This window comes from Chelon labrosus, assembly GCF_963514085.1.
Source record: "Chelon labrosus genome assembly, chromosome: 6".
Lineage (NCBI taxonomy): Eukaryota > Metazoa > Chordata > Actinopteri > Mugiliformes > Mugilidae > Chelon > Chelon labrosus.
The window spans coordinates 9360029-9377606 of record NC_140342.1 but is presented as its reverse complement, the minus strand read 5'-3'; the positions used below and the strand labels follow the sequence as shown (position 1 = coordinate 9377606).

Below are 17578 nucleotides of genomic sequence, written 5' to 3'. Positions count from 1 at the left end.
CATTCATTCATTCATTCATTCACAACAAACTGCTCAATGAAAGATATTTGGTCGAAAGAAAATTATCAGTATTCAGTTATTCTTAACAAACTGCTAAATTTAAAATATTCAACAATATTCTACAATTCATTTATTTAAATATATATCTCCTTTTTTCTATTCAACCCTTAATTATTTGATTATTTTAATGAACTGTATTAGTTCTGGTCTGGGGGGTTTGGGTTGTATCATAGACTGGACTCTAATCAATATTGTATTATTTCAAACTCTGGCATTTGTAAATCAACTGAATTAGCCGTTAATTGTATTATTTATCATATTATTAGTTAGTGTTAACACCTCACCGTGTTGCTGATGTTTATCATTTTAAATGCACTCGTAGAGGTCCAATGTAGATGGTGTGTGACTGATCAGACTCCGTGTGTGTGACTCTCAGGGTTGAGGGGTTGAGCTCTGGCCCAGTGCATTGTGGTCTTTGTGCTAAAGGAAGCTGCTGCACCGGAATCTGAAGAATTTGAGGTGTCCGCCAAGTCTACTGTTCATCGGCAGCTAGTCCCTCTCTGTACCCCCATCTACGCCATCCTCTCTGCAGGCAGACCGTAAAGGTAACGCTGCACTTTTCAGCACTTCATCACTAATTTATCTCCTAAGCGCCTCGGCGCTGTGTTAATCGGGGCGTTGGTGTTAAACCGCCGACGCTAACGTTAGCCGTTTAAGTTAACATCCTGGAGCAGAAGCTACGCGGCTAGTTAAGAGTAGTTAAAGCTATGCTAATGTAGCTTTACACTTTACTGCGCCGCTAGCATTGGCTGCTAGCTTAGTAAATAGCTTTGATTTATCCTTGGTAACCCGGTGGCTTGTTACTGTTATAAAACTAGCCGTAGCTAATTAACAAGCTATTTTCAATCAGTGTTGTGTTAAAAACTAGCTAGCTGATAATATAGTTAAACGATATATCTGTGAAGAATACTGCTTGACAAGACTCCTTAAAGTGGCAAAAGCTAGCTTGGCTGTAAAGATTTATATAATAAGCCATAAAGAAATATTTAGTTTGAATTTTTTAGGAGGGTTATATCTCGACAGAGTCGTTTCACTCATGCTGTGGGCGTGTTTTTGACAGTTTCAGTTAAGGGTTTGAATATAACACAACACACCAGCTCACAACTCAACAACTGGCAACAAAGTAGTAAATAAATATGAAGCAAATTACAGAGAGGAGGTTGGGATTAGCAGCACAAGCACAGATCTGTCTCTCATCCTTAAATGATAGCGTTGTCGTGAGGGGACGCAGCTGTTAGGCAGCCATCTAGGCAGGAAAAGAGTTTTGTGGTGAGGCTCAGCTCTCTCACAAGCTCAGAGAGCACAAACCAGACTTCCTGTCTCTCTCACACTGCGATGAGCGTGTGTGACTGCATTTACAATCGCCTCCATGTCAGAGAAGCTCCACACGGGCCAAGGATGTAGTGAAATGTTTCTGCGTGTCACAGTGTGTCTTTTCTTTCAGGTTTATCAAAGAGGAAAAAAATGTCTCAAGCTGATAAAATGAAGGTGAGCGGTGTTGAACAATAAACCAGATTTACCTTTTACCATTGAGGAGGTATGCAGTAATACTGGATTCCTAGCTGTGCTTCAATTACTGATAAGCTGTAATAAGAAAGTATGATTGTGTGTTACCAAAATGCCCTTCTTGCTCTGAGCCCAAACTTGATCTCAAATGGTGTGGCCTTTATTATAGTGTGTTAAATTTATTCCCTCATGTTTTTATGCAGTTCAACTCTATAACTATGTTGTTTATGTGAATAAATGTCGGGGACTTTCTCATCATCCTCATGATTCACTGATGCAGCTGTGTAAAAGCTAAAAGGGCCAAAAGCGGAATAGGAACACACTTCTTATCTAGCTTATCAGTCTTGCTGGAAGGACATGGAGGGTTAGTTTTGTACACTTTACAAGGCTGTAAAGAGAAAACTGAATAAGGAATGTGTTCCTTTTGCGTTTTATTTGTATTCTCCCCTGGCTAACTCTGTGACGGGGACTGTTGCTCTGCCTCGTGTAGGAATGGGCTGTAAACTTTGCACTGATGGAGAGGTGGCAGGTCTTTTGCAAATAGACCGCAGAGGAGTTACCATTGTCCTCCTAAATACCCTGTTTGTTCATGGCCAGATGTCTCCTCTGTGATTTCAGCCCTAGCTGTCACATTATTGCTGCAGTAACTGCCAAAACCGTGTTCAGCTAACCAGGAGTTTGACTTATCTTGCTACAAAAAGTTTTTGAAGTTATAACTCCACATGACTCCTCTGTCTTTTTACTTTTCTGCAGCAAGGCCAGTTCACCAACCCTGAGACTCCAGGGTATGTTGGATTCGCCAACCTGCCTAATCAGGTTCACCGCAAGTCGGTGAAAAAGGGTTTTGAGTTCACCCTTATGGTTGTAGGTGAGTGTATTCGTACTTTTCCTCAGACCGTTTTCTCATTTTGTCTTTTTCTCCTTTCCCTTGTGTGACGCCGGTTTTATTTATTCTGGAAAATTGTAGTGCATCTCTCTGATAACAAGGTCCAAGCTAGGCAGCTAGAGTAAACACTGACATTTGGAGGAATGCATTTTGATTTTTGGCTCGTGATATCGGGATGTATTTATGGTGGGATCTTGGCCAGTCGCCTAAACAACGTTCAGATGTCACTCTCTGTAGCCACTGTACCTAACTGTTTTGCAGCTCTTTGTGTGGCTATTTCTGTCTGAATATTTATACTAAGCTATTTTATCTTTGACTTTTGCTTCTGCAAGTGTGACAGCAGTGATTCAAACTCATGATGTGACTGTGAAGCTCTGTGCTTATTGGTCAGGGGGGAGGGTAGAAGCTCTCCTGAACACCACTGCTCATCCTTCTGCTTTAAAATAAACCAGAGAGAGGAATGTAGCCTGTGTGGCTCGAGGGACTGATACACACAGTGGACAGCGAGGCCCGCTTGTCTTTCTTTTGCAAGAATACTCATTGAGTGCTGATTTAACCCTCTGTGTGACCCCGCTTCTTAAATAAATCAGCGTTTTCCTGTCTGATTAGCTAGCTGCAGTTCTCCACAGATAGAAATAATATTGTCGGGAATGAAAGTCAGTGTTTTCCGCTTCAAAGAAACTGGCACATTTTCCACTATATACTTTTCCTTTCCCACATTCCCCCGGACCTACAGTTTAAACCATGTATATGTCGATATGTATTTTCCATGTAAGACATTCTGGCAAATTGCCAGTTAAGGATGTAGTAAAGACGTGTAAATCTTTTTTCACGGCCCCGGTGGGAACCGTAGTCGCTGCATTCCTGTTTAAAACACACAAGCAACTGTTTATGTCTCCACACCCATAACAAGACCATCAGACTTATTGAACAGTTTCTTACAAGTTGTTTTTTTAATGCAGTTGTTTTACATGGTCGCTGAAGTTTGGTGGCTTCTCTAGGCCGTCAGAATGTGTAATTACCAGGCTAAAATAATGCAGTGGATATGTAAGATCAGTTGAAAGACATTAGTCGTGTTCAGTCCTAATCATGACCTGATAATCACACTGAACCGAAGACCAGAGGTGTGAGTGGAAATCCAAATGAGTAGAAACAGGCCGGCTTTGTCTGAGAAGCCTGACCACGCGCTTTTACTCAAATCTCAATCACAGTTGTGGTGTAGCCGCATGACTTGTGTTTATAGTATTTTAACACCTGCTGCTATATGGATGGTTTCACATGTGTACTCTTAATAGGTGAGATGACCTGCTCGTTTAAGATCCTACATTTCTTGTGTACAGCCGGTTAAACAGGAGCTCAATCAAGAAGTTGTTGTCATATTCATAGTAGGATGATGATCACAAAGACTAAAATAAAATCTAGTTTTAGTTCTAAGTTTATTCACTTTGTCACAGATCCTCATTTAATGACATAGTAAAGCAGGAAAGGAATATCCACTTTCATGGTACTAGTTTTTATGAGCGTTAACACTAAGTCACAGTTGCAATCCTTTCTCAGTTTCTAGGAATGTTAAATCAACCACTCGATAGTTTTGGGAAAGATTAATGATGTGCCTTTATGTGTGGCGTGAGGCCTGTTGTGCGTCATAAGCAGATGCTTCATTTCCTGCAGCACAGTGAGGATCTCTTTGTTCTTTTTTGCTGAAGCTGAAATGTGCATTAGAAGAGTTTTTTTGCACCAGTCAGAAATGGGGCTGTGTTTGTAGTCTTTAGTGATCTATTTAATGCAGTTTATTCATTTAGTTTATGAGTTTGATTCTGTCTGTTCACACCGACGGTGGTTTCATGACGATTGTTTCCTTTTGTTGTCTAAAGGTGAATCTGGACTTGGAAAATCCACCTTAATCAACAGCCTCTTTCTCACCGACCTCTACCCTGAGAGGGTCATCCCTGGAGCTGCAGGTAAAACACGAAGGCTCTTATTCATCCATGTTTTAAGAGTCCCATGTAACAAAATTAACTGTTTCAAAACCATTTAGTGCAAATCATGGTCCACCTGCGTCCTTTTTGTTTATTTTATTTTAATCTTTTACCTTCTAACAGAGAAGATCGAAAGGACAGTCCAGATCGAGGCGTCAACGGTAGAAATCGAGGAGCGGGGAGTGAAGCTCCGTCTCACTGTGGTAGACACACCTGGATACGGAGACGCCATCAACAGCCAAGACTGGTATGAAAGAGTCATAGTGTATAGGCTGAGGAGCTGTTTTTAAATTTAAATTACACGTTACTCCTGTGACAATCCACTAACATTTGACAGTTGATAATAAAACTATTTTGACATGTTTAAATTATTAAGACATCTGGAGGATTTAATCCTGATTTGGGCCGTGGTTTTAGTTTGTAGTGAGTGTTCTTTCTGTGTGTTTTGATGCATTATACTGAACGTTCAATGTCTTTTTTCCCCCATCTAGTTTCAGCACCATTATCAGTTACATTGATGACCAGTTTGAGCGCTACCTCCACGACGAGAGTGGTCTAAATCGTAGACACATCGTTGACAATAGAGTTCACTGCTGCTTCTATTTCATCTCCCCACTTGGCCATGGGTGGGTCCTGCCATACACACTGTCACAAACACTGTATATTTTTTCCAGTGAAGGTCCTCTGTGTTTTACCGAACACGTTTAAACGTCCCTCATTTCACAGAGAATTCACCGTCTCTGTTTGACCCTCTGTCTGTTTCCTGTCCCAACCAGCCTGAAGCCTCTTGATGTCCAGTTCATGAAGGCCATCCACAACAAGGTCAACGTGGTTCCTGTCATCGCTAAAGCTGACACACTTACCCTCAGAGAGAGGGAGAGGCTCAAGCGCAGGGTGAGGACAACAGAGTTGCCTATTGTTCTGGGACTTTTTCAGTTCCTGACATGAGCTGTGGTTACAGTATCATGTAGTAGTGATCACTGCTGAAGCTACCCGGTATATCGAGTTACTGTAGGTGAAACCCCAGTCCTACATGAAGAGGTCATGTCAGAAAGATTTGTCTCTAGGTGCTATTAGACAGCTGTAACCTTTTTGGTGGTACCTAGAACCCCTTGTGGCTCTTAATGTCTTCAAATTTAACAAAGCACAGACAGTGAAGTCTAGGCTTTGTTGAGCATATACTGTATGTGAAGTTGTTGTACATTATTGTGTGTCATGCAGCTCTAAATGACATTACTATACCAACTACCAGCTGGCTATTATGTCACTGAAGGTATGTTGTTCTTGGGTCCCCAGCAGGTAGTTACCCTAAGATAATATTAATATCTGTCAAGTCAATAGAAAACAATAGGTGGTCCTTTGTCCGACATAAAAGATAATGACCACTGATTTGTCACTCTCTTACTGCTTACAGATTCTTGATGAGATCGATGAGCAAGGGATCAAGATCTATCACCTTCCTGATGCTGAGTCGGATGAAGACGAAGACTTCAAAGAGCAGACCAGGATCCTCAAGGTAACCACCCCGTTGTCTAAAACATGTCATCACTGAATGAATATATATTTCTCCCTGTCAAAGACAACTTTGTGGAACATTCAATTTAAGCCATTACTCTTGCTATTTGATAGAAATATTCACTCCTCTTGTGCAGGCGAGCATCCCATTTGCAGTGGTCGGATCCAACCAGCAGATTGAAGCCAAAGGAAAGAAGGTCAGGGGCCGCCTGTATCCCTGGGGAGTGGTGGAAGTGGAGAACCCAGAGCACAATGACTTCCTCAAGCTGCGGACCATGCTCATGTGAGTGCTACAATTGTGGAGGGGATATAAAAACCACCCTGGTTTAAAATTACACCTTTAAAGTGAGAGTAGTGGAGCCTGAATTTGTCTAAATGTCATTGCAAGTCTATTTATTGTTTAATCACTTCTCCACATCCACAGAACCCACATGCAGGATCTACAGGAAGTTACCCAGGACCTGCACTATGAGAACTTCCGCTCGGACCGCCTCAAACGGGGTGGCAGGTTGTCCTCCCATGGTTACGTTCTGCCTCTGTCGCCTGCGTACGTACTTGTCTGTCAGCTTGCTTCTCTGCGCCTCCCCCACTTCAAACAACAAACTTCACATGACAGTATATTGTTAGCGATCATAAATATTGAACACAAAAAGTGTTAGAAATGTAGAAGTCACACACACAGACACAGACACACACACACACACACACACACGGCTGAAACTATAACATAACTTAGAACAACCATAGCTGTGTTGTCCTGTTTAATGGGATTTCCAGCCATTCACTTCCTTATTTTTGTTTAGTCATATGATGTCGTTGGACTAGTATCAGTTCTGTAGTGCAGTAGCTCTAACTTGTCATTTTGCATGTTGACTACACCAGTATAGCTGCGGTAGGTAGACCTGAGGGTTGTAGTGGTTTTAATGGTTAGTTCATTGCTAGATAAAGAGCATGTGTAGTCCTGAGTATTTGTACTGGCTGGAAACAGGATTACTGTATGTGTCATGTAACATAGTGCAGGTGTAATCATCATTTAACCCTTAATGTAGACCCAGAAGACTGTTTTAGACTTTCCCCTTAAGCCAACCCAGGATAAGGGAGTGGTTTTACTGTCTACACATTGCCTCGCCATCTGTCCAAAGATGGCTGTCTGGTCTTGAATTGTCCAATCCCATGAGTGGACTGTTGGAGGTACTGTTTTATTTTTCATTTGGGGGAGGTAACGCTATTCCCCTGACTTCTACTGCTTCTCTCTTGAATCTCCTTGCTTTCATCTCTTCGTAGTTATTTGTTGTAGAAGCCCACCTTTTTCCCGTGAGCTATCCTTCTGCAGAAAAACTAACCCACTGACCCCTATTTCACTTTCTCAGTGTGGCTTTCGTCATGTTTGCCTAATGCTGCTTAAAACCGCACAATATGAACTCTATGACTTCCAGACAAACACCAAACTCGCTGATGCAGTCTTTATGTTTTCTGGATCATAACACAAAGTGATTTCACTTTTATAACCTCTCTGATTGATGTATTTTATCTTATTGAATATCTCAGCAACAGGAAGGGGCCGGAGCCAGTGGAAATGGACAAGGACATGATCCTGCAGGAGAAGGAGGCTGAGGTGGGATATAGTGACACTAAACTACTTTGGGCTTCTCCAAAAAGAGGTTTAGTTTTAATGGAACCTTCTTTGCAGTTGTCCAGGTTATCTAAATGAATCGTTCAATAGTTTGAGAGTGCATTTGCTTGTGTGCCAAGAGTCAAATTAAAAGAGTGAGTGGTTAAAGTGGCTAATAATGTCAATATCTTCCCATTGACTGTATATAAAGAGGGAGGGTGAAGAGCAGTTTTGAAACTCAATGTGGGTGGTGCCGGTTTTCACCATTTTAGCAGTCTCTGACTCAATGTCAAATTCAGAAATTGTTAAAGAAGTAGAGGGTTATAGGAGCTAACGCAGACGGAGGACGCCAGACGGACAGAAAGCTAGAAACCTGAGAATCCAAACACCTGTCACTCAAAGCAGCCACGCCCTAAATTATGCATAACTTGAATAGCCTTGAAATAAATGAAATGGGTTAACCCCTTGACGCCTGAATTGATTTTTCAATTATATAAAGATATTAATTATTTGTGTTTTTGCTTACCACTCAGACCGGTCCTACGAGAAACAAGTGCTTGCAAAAGGTTCCTAGGAATCTTTTGAATTTGCACAAACCGACATTGGAGTATTACATGCGTTATTTCGGCTGCAGTCTGAGCGGAAACAGTGTAGAAACTTGTCAGCGACAAGGGGTTAATACTTATACATGGTGCACACACATAGATGAAATCTGTTATTTGATTCCCGACTCCCTCTGAACAAAAAAAGTCCAGTTACCTTTGTTTGGATAAATCTACTGGGAGTGACTCACTTTGAGGCCGGCCTCTAGTGGCCATTTATGGAACTGCAAGTTGCTGCACTTAAACTATTCTGAGATACATTATTATATCGATGTTAAAGCTTAGTGTCATGTCAGTCTAAATTTAAATGTTAGAAGAAGTCGAACATGTTAAAGACTTGATCCTTTCTTTTTTAAAACTCAGTACACAAACTAAAAACTGGTGAAAGATACAGGTTCACACGTTGCTCTCGATGAGTTTTAGACAAGGATTTATAACTTGCAGACGGGTATCAACAATTTAGCTAGACTGAATGGGAAGGGAAAGAGCTTATAAAGAAAAAAGAGAGCCGTCTTTATAAAATAACAGCAAGATATGTGCTTTTTTTTTTTGTTGTAAGTGCAGTTGTTTCACTAAACTCACATTGGTATTCTGTGTCATATAGTTGAGGCGAATGCAGGAGATGATTGCCAAGATGCAGGCCCAGATGCAGAAGCAAGGAGATGGAGAGGGAGATGCGTGAGAAGTTGTTCATGGTAAGAGCACGACCCACGGATACAATCAACACCCACGCTGTGCTGCAGACACACAGTGACACCTGAAGAAGACGTAGTTGTCTTTGACTTTTTTTATTTTCAAATATCTATGCGTAACTTTAACTGTTTAACTGTTTTTTCTTGTAGGTATTTGAGCCACTGCTTGAGTTTGACCAGAGGGAGATGGAAAAGGTGTAAAAGCCTCCTGGTTAATGACTCCTACTGCTTGCCACTATCTTTATTTCAGTTCCTCGTGGAGGCATTTTTTTTTTTTTTTATACAAACAGTAAAATATATTCAAACAGTATTATATATAAATACACACGGTTGTAATCTTCATTTTTTTTTTTTTTATTGTATCATTTTACAAAATGTTTGCCAGTTACTCAAATGAAGTCACATGTCCCATCTTTTTGAAATGGTGGGATATATTTTATTGGGATGTCCTGTTACTTTTTTGAATATTTTTTTTCTTCTGTTGGGAATGCCAAATTACAGCTGCTTCTATTCAGTAATTCTAGTGCTAAAACATCTGTCAGAGCACATGCTAACATTTACTATGTTGTGAAAGAGCTTCATTGGGAGAGAAACTATTGTGAACGCCAGTAGCAGAAATGGCTGAAGGCCTCTTTTATTCCATTGTTACAGTTATGTCAATATTATAGAGGCCACACAATCTTACCGTGACATAGAGTCTATTCTTCTCAGTGGTTAACCCGCCCATATGCATGCACTCTCAACCTTGTCTGGTTAAAAAAAAAATAATATTTAGGGTGACTTTCTAGCAGTGTTGGGATCGGCTTCTTTTCTTTCCTGTCTCTTCCATTAGCGCTGTCCTCCTGTCACCGTGTACAACTGCCTTCATCTGTGGTTAAGCTCCTCTTTGAACTTTTTAAACTGTGACCCTTAACCTCTTCCAGTCTTCCTGTACTCTGCCTAACAAATGAAGGACAAACAATTGAGGCTCAATGCCTGTTTGGTGCTTTCAAATAACGCATTCACTCTGTGTGTCCTCTCTACTGTAAAGTGAAGTCTTGTGACAGCAGCACTGGCTGATCTGTTTCACTGAAGCGTTGTGACTGTGGAGGTTCAAACTTGTTCCAACTGCTGACTACTCTGTGGTTTCTGTGACCGCGGAGATTGAAGGTGACCCGAAGAGGTCAGTGTAGCCAACGTTCCCCTCACCAGCCAAGAGTTCTTGACATTCCTCTTTGTGCTGTTTTTACCCAATATTAAAGTACCAAATATTGTTCTTGATGCATATATTGTAATAAAAATTTTATTAAACTCTGTGATTTAGTCTTTTTTCCCCCACCTTGTTAATCATTTTTCTTCTGAAGTTAATCACAATCCGTTTATTTTGGGATACTTACACCCTGATCTTGAGAGTAGGGAATATTAGAGCCTGAAGCTACATAACATACACATGAGCTGATGCTTTTTCTTTGTTACCTTTGTGTCTCATTTAAGTTAGATTAATTGCTTCTGAAGGACGTAAACCACCATGAACCTGCCCTGACTGTAACAGGGTGTGACTAATTACTGTGCAGAGTATGCAGAGGTTAATTAGCCCTGAGCTTGCGTTCTTATTTAAAAGGAATAAAATCCCTTGATATTTTAACAACCCATAAAAACCATTTTATATTTACACCTACACTTTTTTTTTTTTTTACAGTGCTTTTATAATATACCAATTCAGACTATCTACAGGATGAACTTAAAGAGCAGTGTCTGTTTGTGGGCAGACAAAATTAAGGCTTATATTTAAGATCAGCAGCGCCTCACTGTCACAGCAAGAAGGTTCTGGTTGCTTCACGGTACAAAGACATGCATGTTCACTTATCTGGTGAATATAAATTGGTCAGAAGTGTGCATGTGAGTGTCAGTGGTTGTCTCTGTTAGACTGGTGACCTGTTCAGGGTGTACCCTGGCTCTCGGCCAGTGACCCTGGATAGGCTCCAGCCCCCCTGCAACCCTATTATTATGGACCCTAATGGATGCATAATAGAAAATAAAAGACACTGAAGACAATGGGACATTTTCCATAGACTTTAATTATAGTTGTTCTCACTCTAACAGGTATACACAACGCTCTAAATGTCATGGCTTTTTTGTCTTAAATACTCTCCGCTCTTAAAGAAACACTGTAAAAATATTTAATTATAACTAATTAAAAGATCTCTTCAGGGACAGGAACGGGGAAGGGCGCAAAGGTACGAGGGGTTGGAGTTGGGGGATTTATCTGTGGTCCTTTATCTGAGAAGCTGGGTGGGAGTGGGAGACAGGGGAAAAAAAGGGGGAGAAGGGGGGGCAAGGTTAAGTTACATCCAGCCTGGGGTTTCACCGTGAAGATGGGGTGGTGTTACCATTTAAAGAAAACCTGAAAAGAAGGACATGAAGCAGCAGGTTAGGATGAAAGCAATGTTTCCTGCTGAGGAACAAACGCTGCAGCAGACGGGATGGTGTCTCACCTGCACACTCTCTCCATCACGTGTGTGACGAGGCGGTCTGAGATGCCCGGACAAGACTCTTCTGCCAGGTTGAAGGCGTTCTCCAGCTCCTCAATGGCTCCTACTCCGCCTCCACTTGCCCGCCGTTTCTCCTTCAACTGGTGGTAAAGAAAAATCCGAGCTCTTTTATGATGTACAGTAAGAGGCGTCGACTACTTTGTGACTTAGATCAAAGTTTAACAGTGTACAACAACACACAAAAAAAGAGAGCTGGAAAGTTTTATTCCTTCTGGATTCACCATTACGTCATCTTGCTGGCAAGAGGTAAGACACAGATTCAGGTATAAGTTTTAATGAAGACAGGATTTGAACCAGTAACAAAGCAACATTCTCAATAAACTTGCGATCAGTTTCCAAAACAGTTTTCAAGCAAATGCAGAGCAGATCATATGATTTATGCAGCAAAGACGTGAATTACAAACTTTTCCATTTTCATGTTGTCTTGGAAGTCACAATAAGTCTTCCCTTTTTGTGCCGATTCAGTTTTTCTTTTCCAGGTCCAAAAAATTATTAAGTTTTTCTTTCTCGCACGTGGCCAGTGTTACATGAACATGCTCAGCCTGTGTTTGAATAAGTTACTTAAGACACTCTAGATTGAAGTCTGCTCCTTAAAATCTCATCTTGGCCTAATTCAATAGACCGTTTACAAACTATGTTTTTAGCCTGTGTGGCTAGCAGCACATATTTTATCCCAGTTTGACTAGACTTGTTCTGCCACGCTGTGAATCAATCCTCTTTTACTGGATTGGATGTACAATAAAAAACACAATTCTAAATGATATGATCCCCTATCAGTTTGACCTACCTCTCTGAAGATGGGTGTTACCAAAGCGGACAAGCATTGAGACTTGGGTTGCCTTTTCACAGAATCTCCTGACTGCAAAGAGGAAAAGGGTGTTAAGAATAATAATACTCAGAACCTCTACACGTCTTCCTCTGAATCTAGCATTTTCAGATAAAGGTGTGTGGAATACGCTGCTTCTTGCATGGCTATGGTCAACTATGTGTTTTGCACAACAGTTTGCAAGGCTGGAGTAGAGACACAAGCCCAAAATAGAAACCAGAAGTAGTGGCGCAAAACATTTTGTTGCATGTAAACCAGAATATTATAATAATTTTGCTATTTAAACTGCTTATTACTAGGAATATTGTCAGAAACTATAATATTTTGTGCAAGTCAACGTAGTCGCTGTGTATGTGCGGCATGTGTCTTACCTCTGAATCTGTGTGTGTGTAGCCCTTCTGTAACTTGTTCATAGAGCTGGGTCTGACCGTGGGGAAAGTCCACATGGGACACTGTTCCACATCATTATCAGGATCCCTGAAGGAGGGACAATGAGAGAGAAATAAGAGAAGGAGATACAAAAAAATAAAAGAAAATAAAAAAAAAATACTCACAAAACACGAACATTATTATAAAATTTTCTTGATATTTGGAAATCATAAAAAAATTACCAAAATGTTCTTATCAAATCATATTGATAGATGCTTCTACTGAATGTCTGTCAGTAAATCAGACAGCTGGATTGAATGCCATGAATAATATAGCCTTGACACTAACATATCTGAGTCGTCTGAGCTGGATTCCTCTCCGTGCCCCTCAGATTTCCAGCGGCGGTAACGGTCAATTAGCTCTGTCAGATAGGCTGTCTTCTTGGTGTAACGTGTTATGAACTTGTGCTTCAGAAGCTCTTTGGCGGTTGGCCTCTGTGCAGAGAGGGAATAAACAAGAGCAGCAAAAAAACATTCAGGGAGAATATTATAATTTTGGATTTGGAAGAACAACAAATAACACATATTAGAGTCTTGCTGTTTAGTATAAACATTCATATAATATTACTAGGATTACTTTATTGGTGTGTATCAAGAATGTGATTTGGATCATGTTGGACTATTTGAGAAAGCACAGAACAAACTGTAATTCCTATTAAAGACTGGACATGCTAATCACAACATATTTGAAAGGATCAATGACCCATATTTTACTTAAATCAGAAGAGCCGTGCCAATTTGGAAATAGTTTCTGATCTTATTCAGCCCAGATATGCCTGTCTAATCCCTATTTTGCTTGGGTCCCACTAACGCTTACAGGTGGATGCGTTACTTACAAAACGAGGGTCTTTATTTAGACAAGCTTCCACAAACTCTTTAAAAGGTTTGCTGTAAGGGCCTTCAAGTGTGGGTGGAGTGTTTTTAGGGATGAGGAAGAGGACCCTCATGGGGTGTAGATCGGAGTTGGGGGGTTCCCCTTTGGCCAACTCAATGGCAGTAATTCCCAGGGACCAGATATCAGCCTGAGTGGGAGAGAAATGTGTCAGTAAAGGTCACTTCTCATACAGACACTGAAACTATAAGAGGAGTTAATATTTTGTTCCCAAACCGTTACATTTTATGCACTCCAAGTGAACACCTCTTTACCTAAAAAGTGATGAATAAAAAGCACAAACAAAAACTAAACACAGAGCAGCCTCACCTTGAAGTCATAGGCTGACTGTTTGATGACCTCTGGAGCCATCCAGAAAGGCGTGCCGACAAACGTATTCCTCTTGATCTGAGTATCGGTCAGCTGCCCCGCCACTCCAAAATCTGCCAGCTTCACGTCACCCTGCTCTGATAAGAGCACATTGGCAGCTAGGACAAAGACACAGAAAAGAAAGGCAGTCAAACTACAAGCAAAGGTGATCTGGGCTTGCTTCTGTTGTCAGGCTAAAAATACGGTGTCAATAAACATGTAGCCAGCAGGTGTGATGACTACACCTATTCGGAAATAATTACGAGAAGTGCTGTTGTTCATACTTTTAAATTTTGTCAAAACATAATGAGCAGCATTCAGCCGATTACGCATGACAGATGGAGAGACAGATGGACAATGGACACATCAGGGTCCATTCTCCAGTTTCACTGCAGCACACAGCTTCAGACATCAGAAGAAGGTGGGTGCTTTTAGCAGGAACAGTTTAAATATAAGGACAGAAACTTTATGGAAAATAAATCTGCTGTCAATTTTGTGATTGGCTACCAAGTGATAAATTCTTTCCTCTACGAGGACGACGAAAACAACATCACCTACACAGGAGGGGGAAAAAACAAGCTCCACGCGTAGGAATATGCAAATGTGTATAAATTTAACACCTGCAATATGTTGTGAGATTTTGATTTCACAGGTTGTGTTAATAAATGTATACAGCTTGTGACCATATTTCAGTGTGTGGACTTATTCTGCTCAGCATCTGGTTAAGGCTGGATGTGTATCTTGTAACGCAGCATACCACATTTATTCTTTTACACAGTTGCTCTGAACTGCAGCATTTAGTCTCTCTACTCAATACCCCACTAATTAGCTTGGATTTTTAAGCATTATATCTAAGTTTGTAGCGGGATAACACTGTAAAATGATTGATATCATAAGACTTAAGACTTGCACGGTCTGTGCGGTCCATTTGCAGTGCTTTCCGTGTGGTCTTCAAAGCATGAAATACCACTTCTTACCTTTAATATCTCTGTGAATCTTCCTTTCAGAGTGCAAATATTCCAGCCCCTTTAGTATTTCTCTCAGTATAGTAGCAATGTAAGTCTCTTCAAGAGGCCCCGGACGGAGCTGACAGGATGAAAGAATGACAAATACATGAGAGAAAATTGGGAGAGATATAGGTCAAGCTTCTCGAGTATGAAAGGTGCCAAAATGTGTCTGAAATTTTGAGGGCTGTATAAAAATAGAAATGTTCCTACCAGATCCAGAGCAGATCCTCCACCTAAATACTCCATGATAATCCACAGCTTGGTCCCCTAAGAGGAAGAAACACTTGATGAAAAACGTTTATAATCAGAAAGGCACCGCTTCTCCACTGCCCGTGTTTGTGCCTCTAAGCATCTGCATGGTGAGAAGTAGAAATAATCTGTCTTACTGCCGTTACCTCACCTTCAGGTATGATCCATAATACTTGGTGACAAAAGGACTGTCACACTGGCTCAGCACCGTGATCTCCTGTTGAATGTCTTCTATCTCATCCTCGGCCTCCTCCAGGTCTATAATTTTAATCGCCACCACCTCCTTGGTTCGGTTGTTGATGCCTTTGTAGACTTCACCGAAGGAACCCTTTCCGATCCGCTCCTGCTTGGTGAAGTACTCCTCAGGGTCCAACCGGGTATTCTGGACCAGCGACAGCAAAGACAGAATTCAACAACCGAGTGTAAGTCGTAATGGCACCGCATATGGTTTCATGTCAGGCATGAAAACAGAAGAGAAACTACAAGCTGAATGCAAATGAGAGGTTTCACGTTTGAATGCCAATTAATGACGGTTAATTAGACCCGACAGTACGAGTTACATTTACCTGTTGCACAGCCTCCACATAGCTATCATAATGCACTGCTCAAATACAAAGCCACGATGGATCATTAACCTTTCTAATCCATGTCTAAACTCATCTATTCAGTCACAGCCCATTTAATTGTCTAGACTCTAGATCAACCTTTGTGCAAATATGTAAATCAAGAGGCATAACACTCTGTGTTATCAGTCAATAAGAGCAGGAAATGAGTGATTTCAGTAGAATGAGCAAGTGGAAAAAGACATCAAACTTAAAAACATTTCAGTATCCACTACATTTGTCTACTTCTTACACAATAGAGAATTTTAAAAATATAATTTTAACATTCCATAATGAAATTAAATATATAATTGATTGCTTTTCAAGAGCCAACCCTTTGCTATCAGCAGCAAAAACATAAATCATAACCTAATTTATTTAATGTATATAGTACGTTGTATCACCTGCATTGGCGACTTAGACCTCCCTACTAGTCCATAGAAAGCCTGACAGACAGTCATGGGCACTCGGCTTGTCTTAGAAATGAAGAAGGGAGGTGACAGTTAGTGAAAAGATGATTTCTATACCTGGTTTTGCATGTCTCGAAGGTGTGCCATCCCCACGGTGTGTTTGACGGGGCTGGGACAGTCACAGCTCCTTCTTTCCAGGGTTATGAAATAGTCCTTTCGTGGTTTTGCCTCCCCTCCTAGCTGTCTAGGAAGCTAGCTAGGTGGCTAGCCAACTAGATAAACACCCAATCTGCTGCTGGCTTTAACGGGGCTGTCACTCCGCGCACTGTTTTCGGCCTCCAAGTCCAACGGAGGACTGAACAGCCCGGCGAGACAACGAGCTATTGACCGAGAGACTCCATGTGTGTCGGCGGTGATGGACAGAAGAGAAAAAAAATGCTCTTTCCGCGAATTAATATTTAATTCATTTCAAGGAGCGCTTAGCCTGTTGTTCATTTGAAGCTTGAGGAGGACAAAATAATGGCCCAGACCCACAACGCATGCGCACTGTTTTCGAAGCCGTTGGAATTGTGGGAGTTGTATTTCTAAACTCTGTCGCTGAGACTTTTAGATTGAGGTACACGACAACATAGATTTCTCTCTAAAGCAGATTGAGTTATGATCATATCTGACCAAAGTAACGATTAATTGACCTCAGTGTGAACTGAAACAAACTTTAGAACATGTTAATTAATCCTTAATCATTTTTTGTGTAGTGTAAAGTATACATCTATACTTAGCCTCTCTATATTTTCAGTCAACACTGTAAACATGGATCGTTTCCTAAACACATTGTGCAGACAAGATGAAGATTTAAATGATTTATGCAACACATTGTTAGTATGCTCTGTATGTCTTGTTTCACAATTATAGCTATAATATTTTAATATAATAATTTAAACACGTGCATAATATACAGTACACTGCAGTCCGCGTGTATGCATGTGCCTTATTCTTTCACGTGAGCTATATACAAACCCTGCTTTCTTAACTAAGCTTTAATAGTATTCAACAAACACACAGCAAATTAACAGCTGAAACTTACAAACTTAAAACTTATTGTCACAGGTAACTACCCAAAGTGCAGGACAAAACTTCATCATCACGATATCAGTCTAATAGATACAAATGGCCTGTTTCTGTACTGACATAAGACATAAGACTGACAAAACTGAGTGTATTACTTGATTTACTTTCTACTGAAGCGCATTGATGCCACTCCAGAAAAACAAACATAAACGGATCAGTATCACGTTATAACGTTAAAACGTGATAAGCTATCATGGAAAATGTGATTACTTGTTATCACACTTATGTTAGTCTGCAATATCTCCAGACTGGGAGTCTGAAACCACTGAGGTGTTAGCCTGCAATGAGATGAGCTTATCTGAACC

At 40.8% G+C, this 17578-nt stretch overlaps 2 protein-coding genes across 3 annotated transcripts; one reads left to right on the top strand and one right to left on the bottom strand.

The window, feature by feature from the left end:
• Positions 1 to 467: 467 nt before the first annotated feature.
• On the top strand, positions 468 to 10147 carry septin2 (septin 2). Of its 2 annotated transcripts, none has more exons than XM_084546774.1 (13): positions 468 to 605; positions 1505 to 1548; positions 2320 to 2434; positions 4327 to 4413; positions 4555 to 4678; positions 4923 to 5057; positions 5208 to 5325; positions 5846 to 5947; positions 6084 to 6229; positions 6371 to 6454; positions 7495 to 7561; positions 8765 to 8855; positions 9003 to 10147. In XM_084546774.1, exons 2-12 carry the CDS (start codon positions 1525 to 1527, stop codon positions 8840 to 8842), a joined length of 1080 nt encoding a protein of 359 aa, XP_084402900.1. In that variant the 5' UTR covers positions 468 to 605; positions 1505 to 1524; the 3' UTR covers positions 8843 to 8855; positions 9003 to 10147. The 2 variants fall into 2 exon arrangements, with proteins under 2 accessions (XP_084402900.1, XP_084402899.1); XM_084546773.1 differs by having other exon boundaries at positions 6371 to 6493.
• Positions 10148 to 10889: 742 nt separating this feature from the next.
• stk25b (serine/threonine kinase 25b) lies at positions 10890 to 17158 on the bottom strand. Its single transcript, XM_084546715.1, has 11 exons — positions 16263 to 17158; positions 15285 to 15515; positions 15095 to 15151; positions 14855 to 14963; positions 13839 to 13996; positions 13474 to 13659; positions 12927 to 13072; positions 12581 to 12686; positions 12171 to 12242; positions 11327 to 11463; positions 10890 to 11235 (listed from the first exon to the last, which is right to left on the bottom strand). Exons 1-11 carry the CDS (start codon positions 16290 to 16292, stop codon positions 11196 to 11198), a joined length of 1272 nt encoding a protein of 423 aa, XP_084402841.1. The 5' UTR covers positions 16293 to 17158; the 3' UTR covers positions 10890 to 11195.
• Between the last annotated feature and the right edge of the window lie 420 nt (positions 17159 to 17578).

What these genes read in the sequence shown, in the direction of transcription:
- septin2 (XM_084546773.1), top strand. Translation starts at nt 1,525, where the DNA reads ATGTCTCAAGCTGATAAAATGAAG. An exon ending in GCCATCAACAGCCAAGACTG is followed by an intron (nt 4,679 to 4,922) that starts GTATGAAAGAGT and finishes TCCCCCATCTAG; the next exon opens with TTTCAGCACCATTATCAGTT. An exon ending in TGCAGGAGAAGGAGGCTGAG is followed by an intron (nt 7,562 to 8,764) that starts GTGGGATATAGT and finishes TGTGTCATATAG; the next exon opens with TTGAGGCGAATGCAGGAGAT.
- stk25b (XM_084546715.1), bottom strand. Translation starts at nt 16,292, where the DNA reads ATGGCACACCTTCGAGACATGCAAAACCAG. An exon ending in AGTCAGCCTATGACTTCAAG is followed by an intron (nt 13,660 to 13,838) that starts GTGAGGCTGCTC and finishes TCTCCCACTCAG; the next exon opens with GCTGATATCTGGTCCCTGGG. An exon ending in AGCTCAGACGACTCAGATAT is followed by an intron (nt 12,687 to 12,926) that starts GTTAGTGTCAAG and finishes TCCCTCCTTCAG; the next exon opens with GGATCCTGATAATGATGTGG.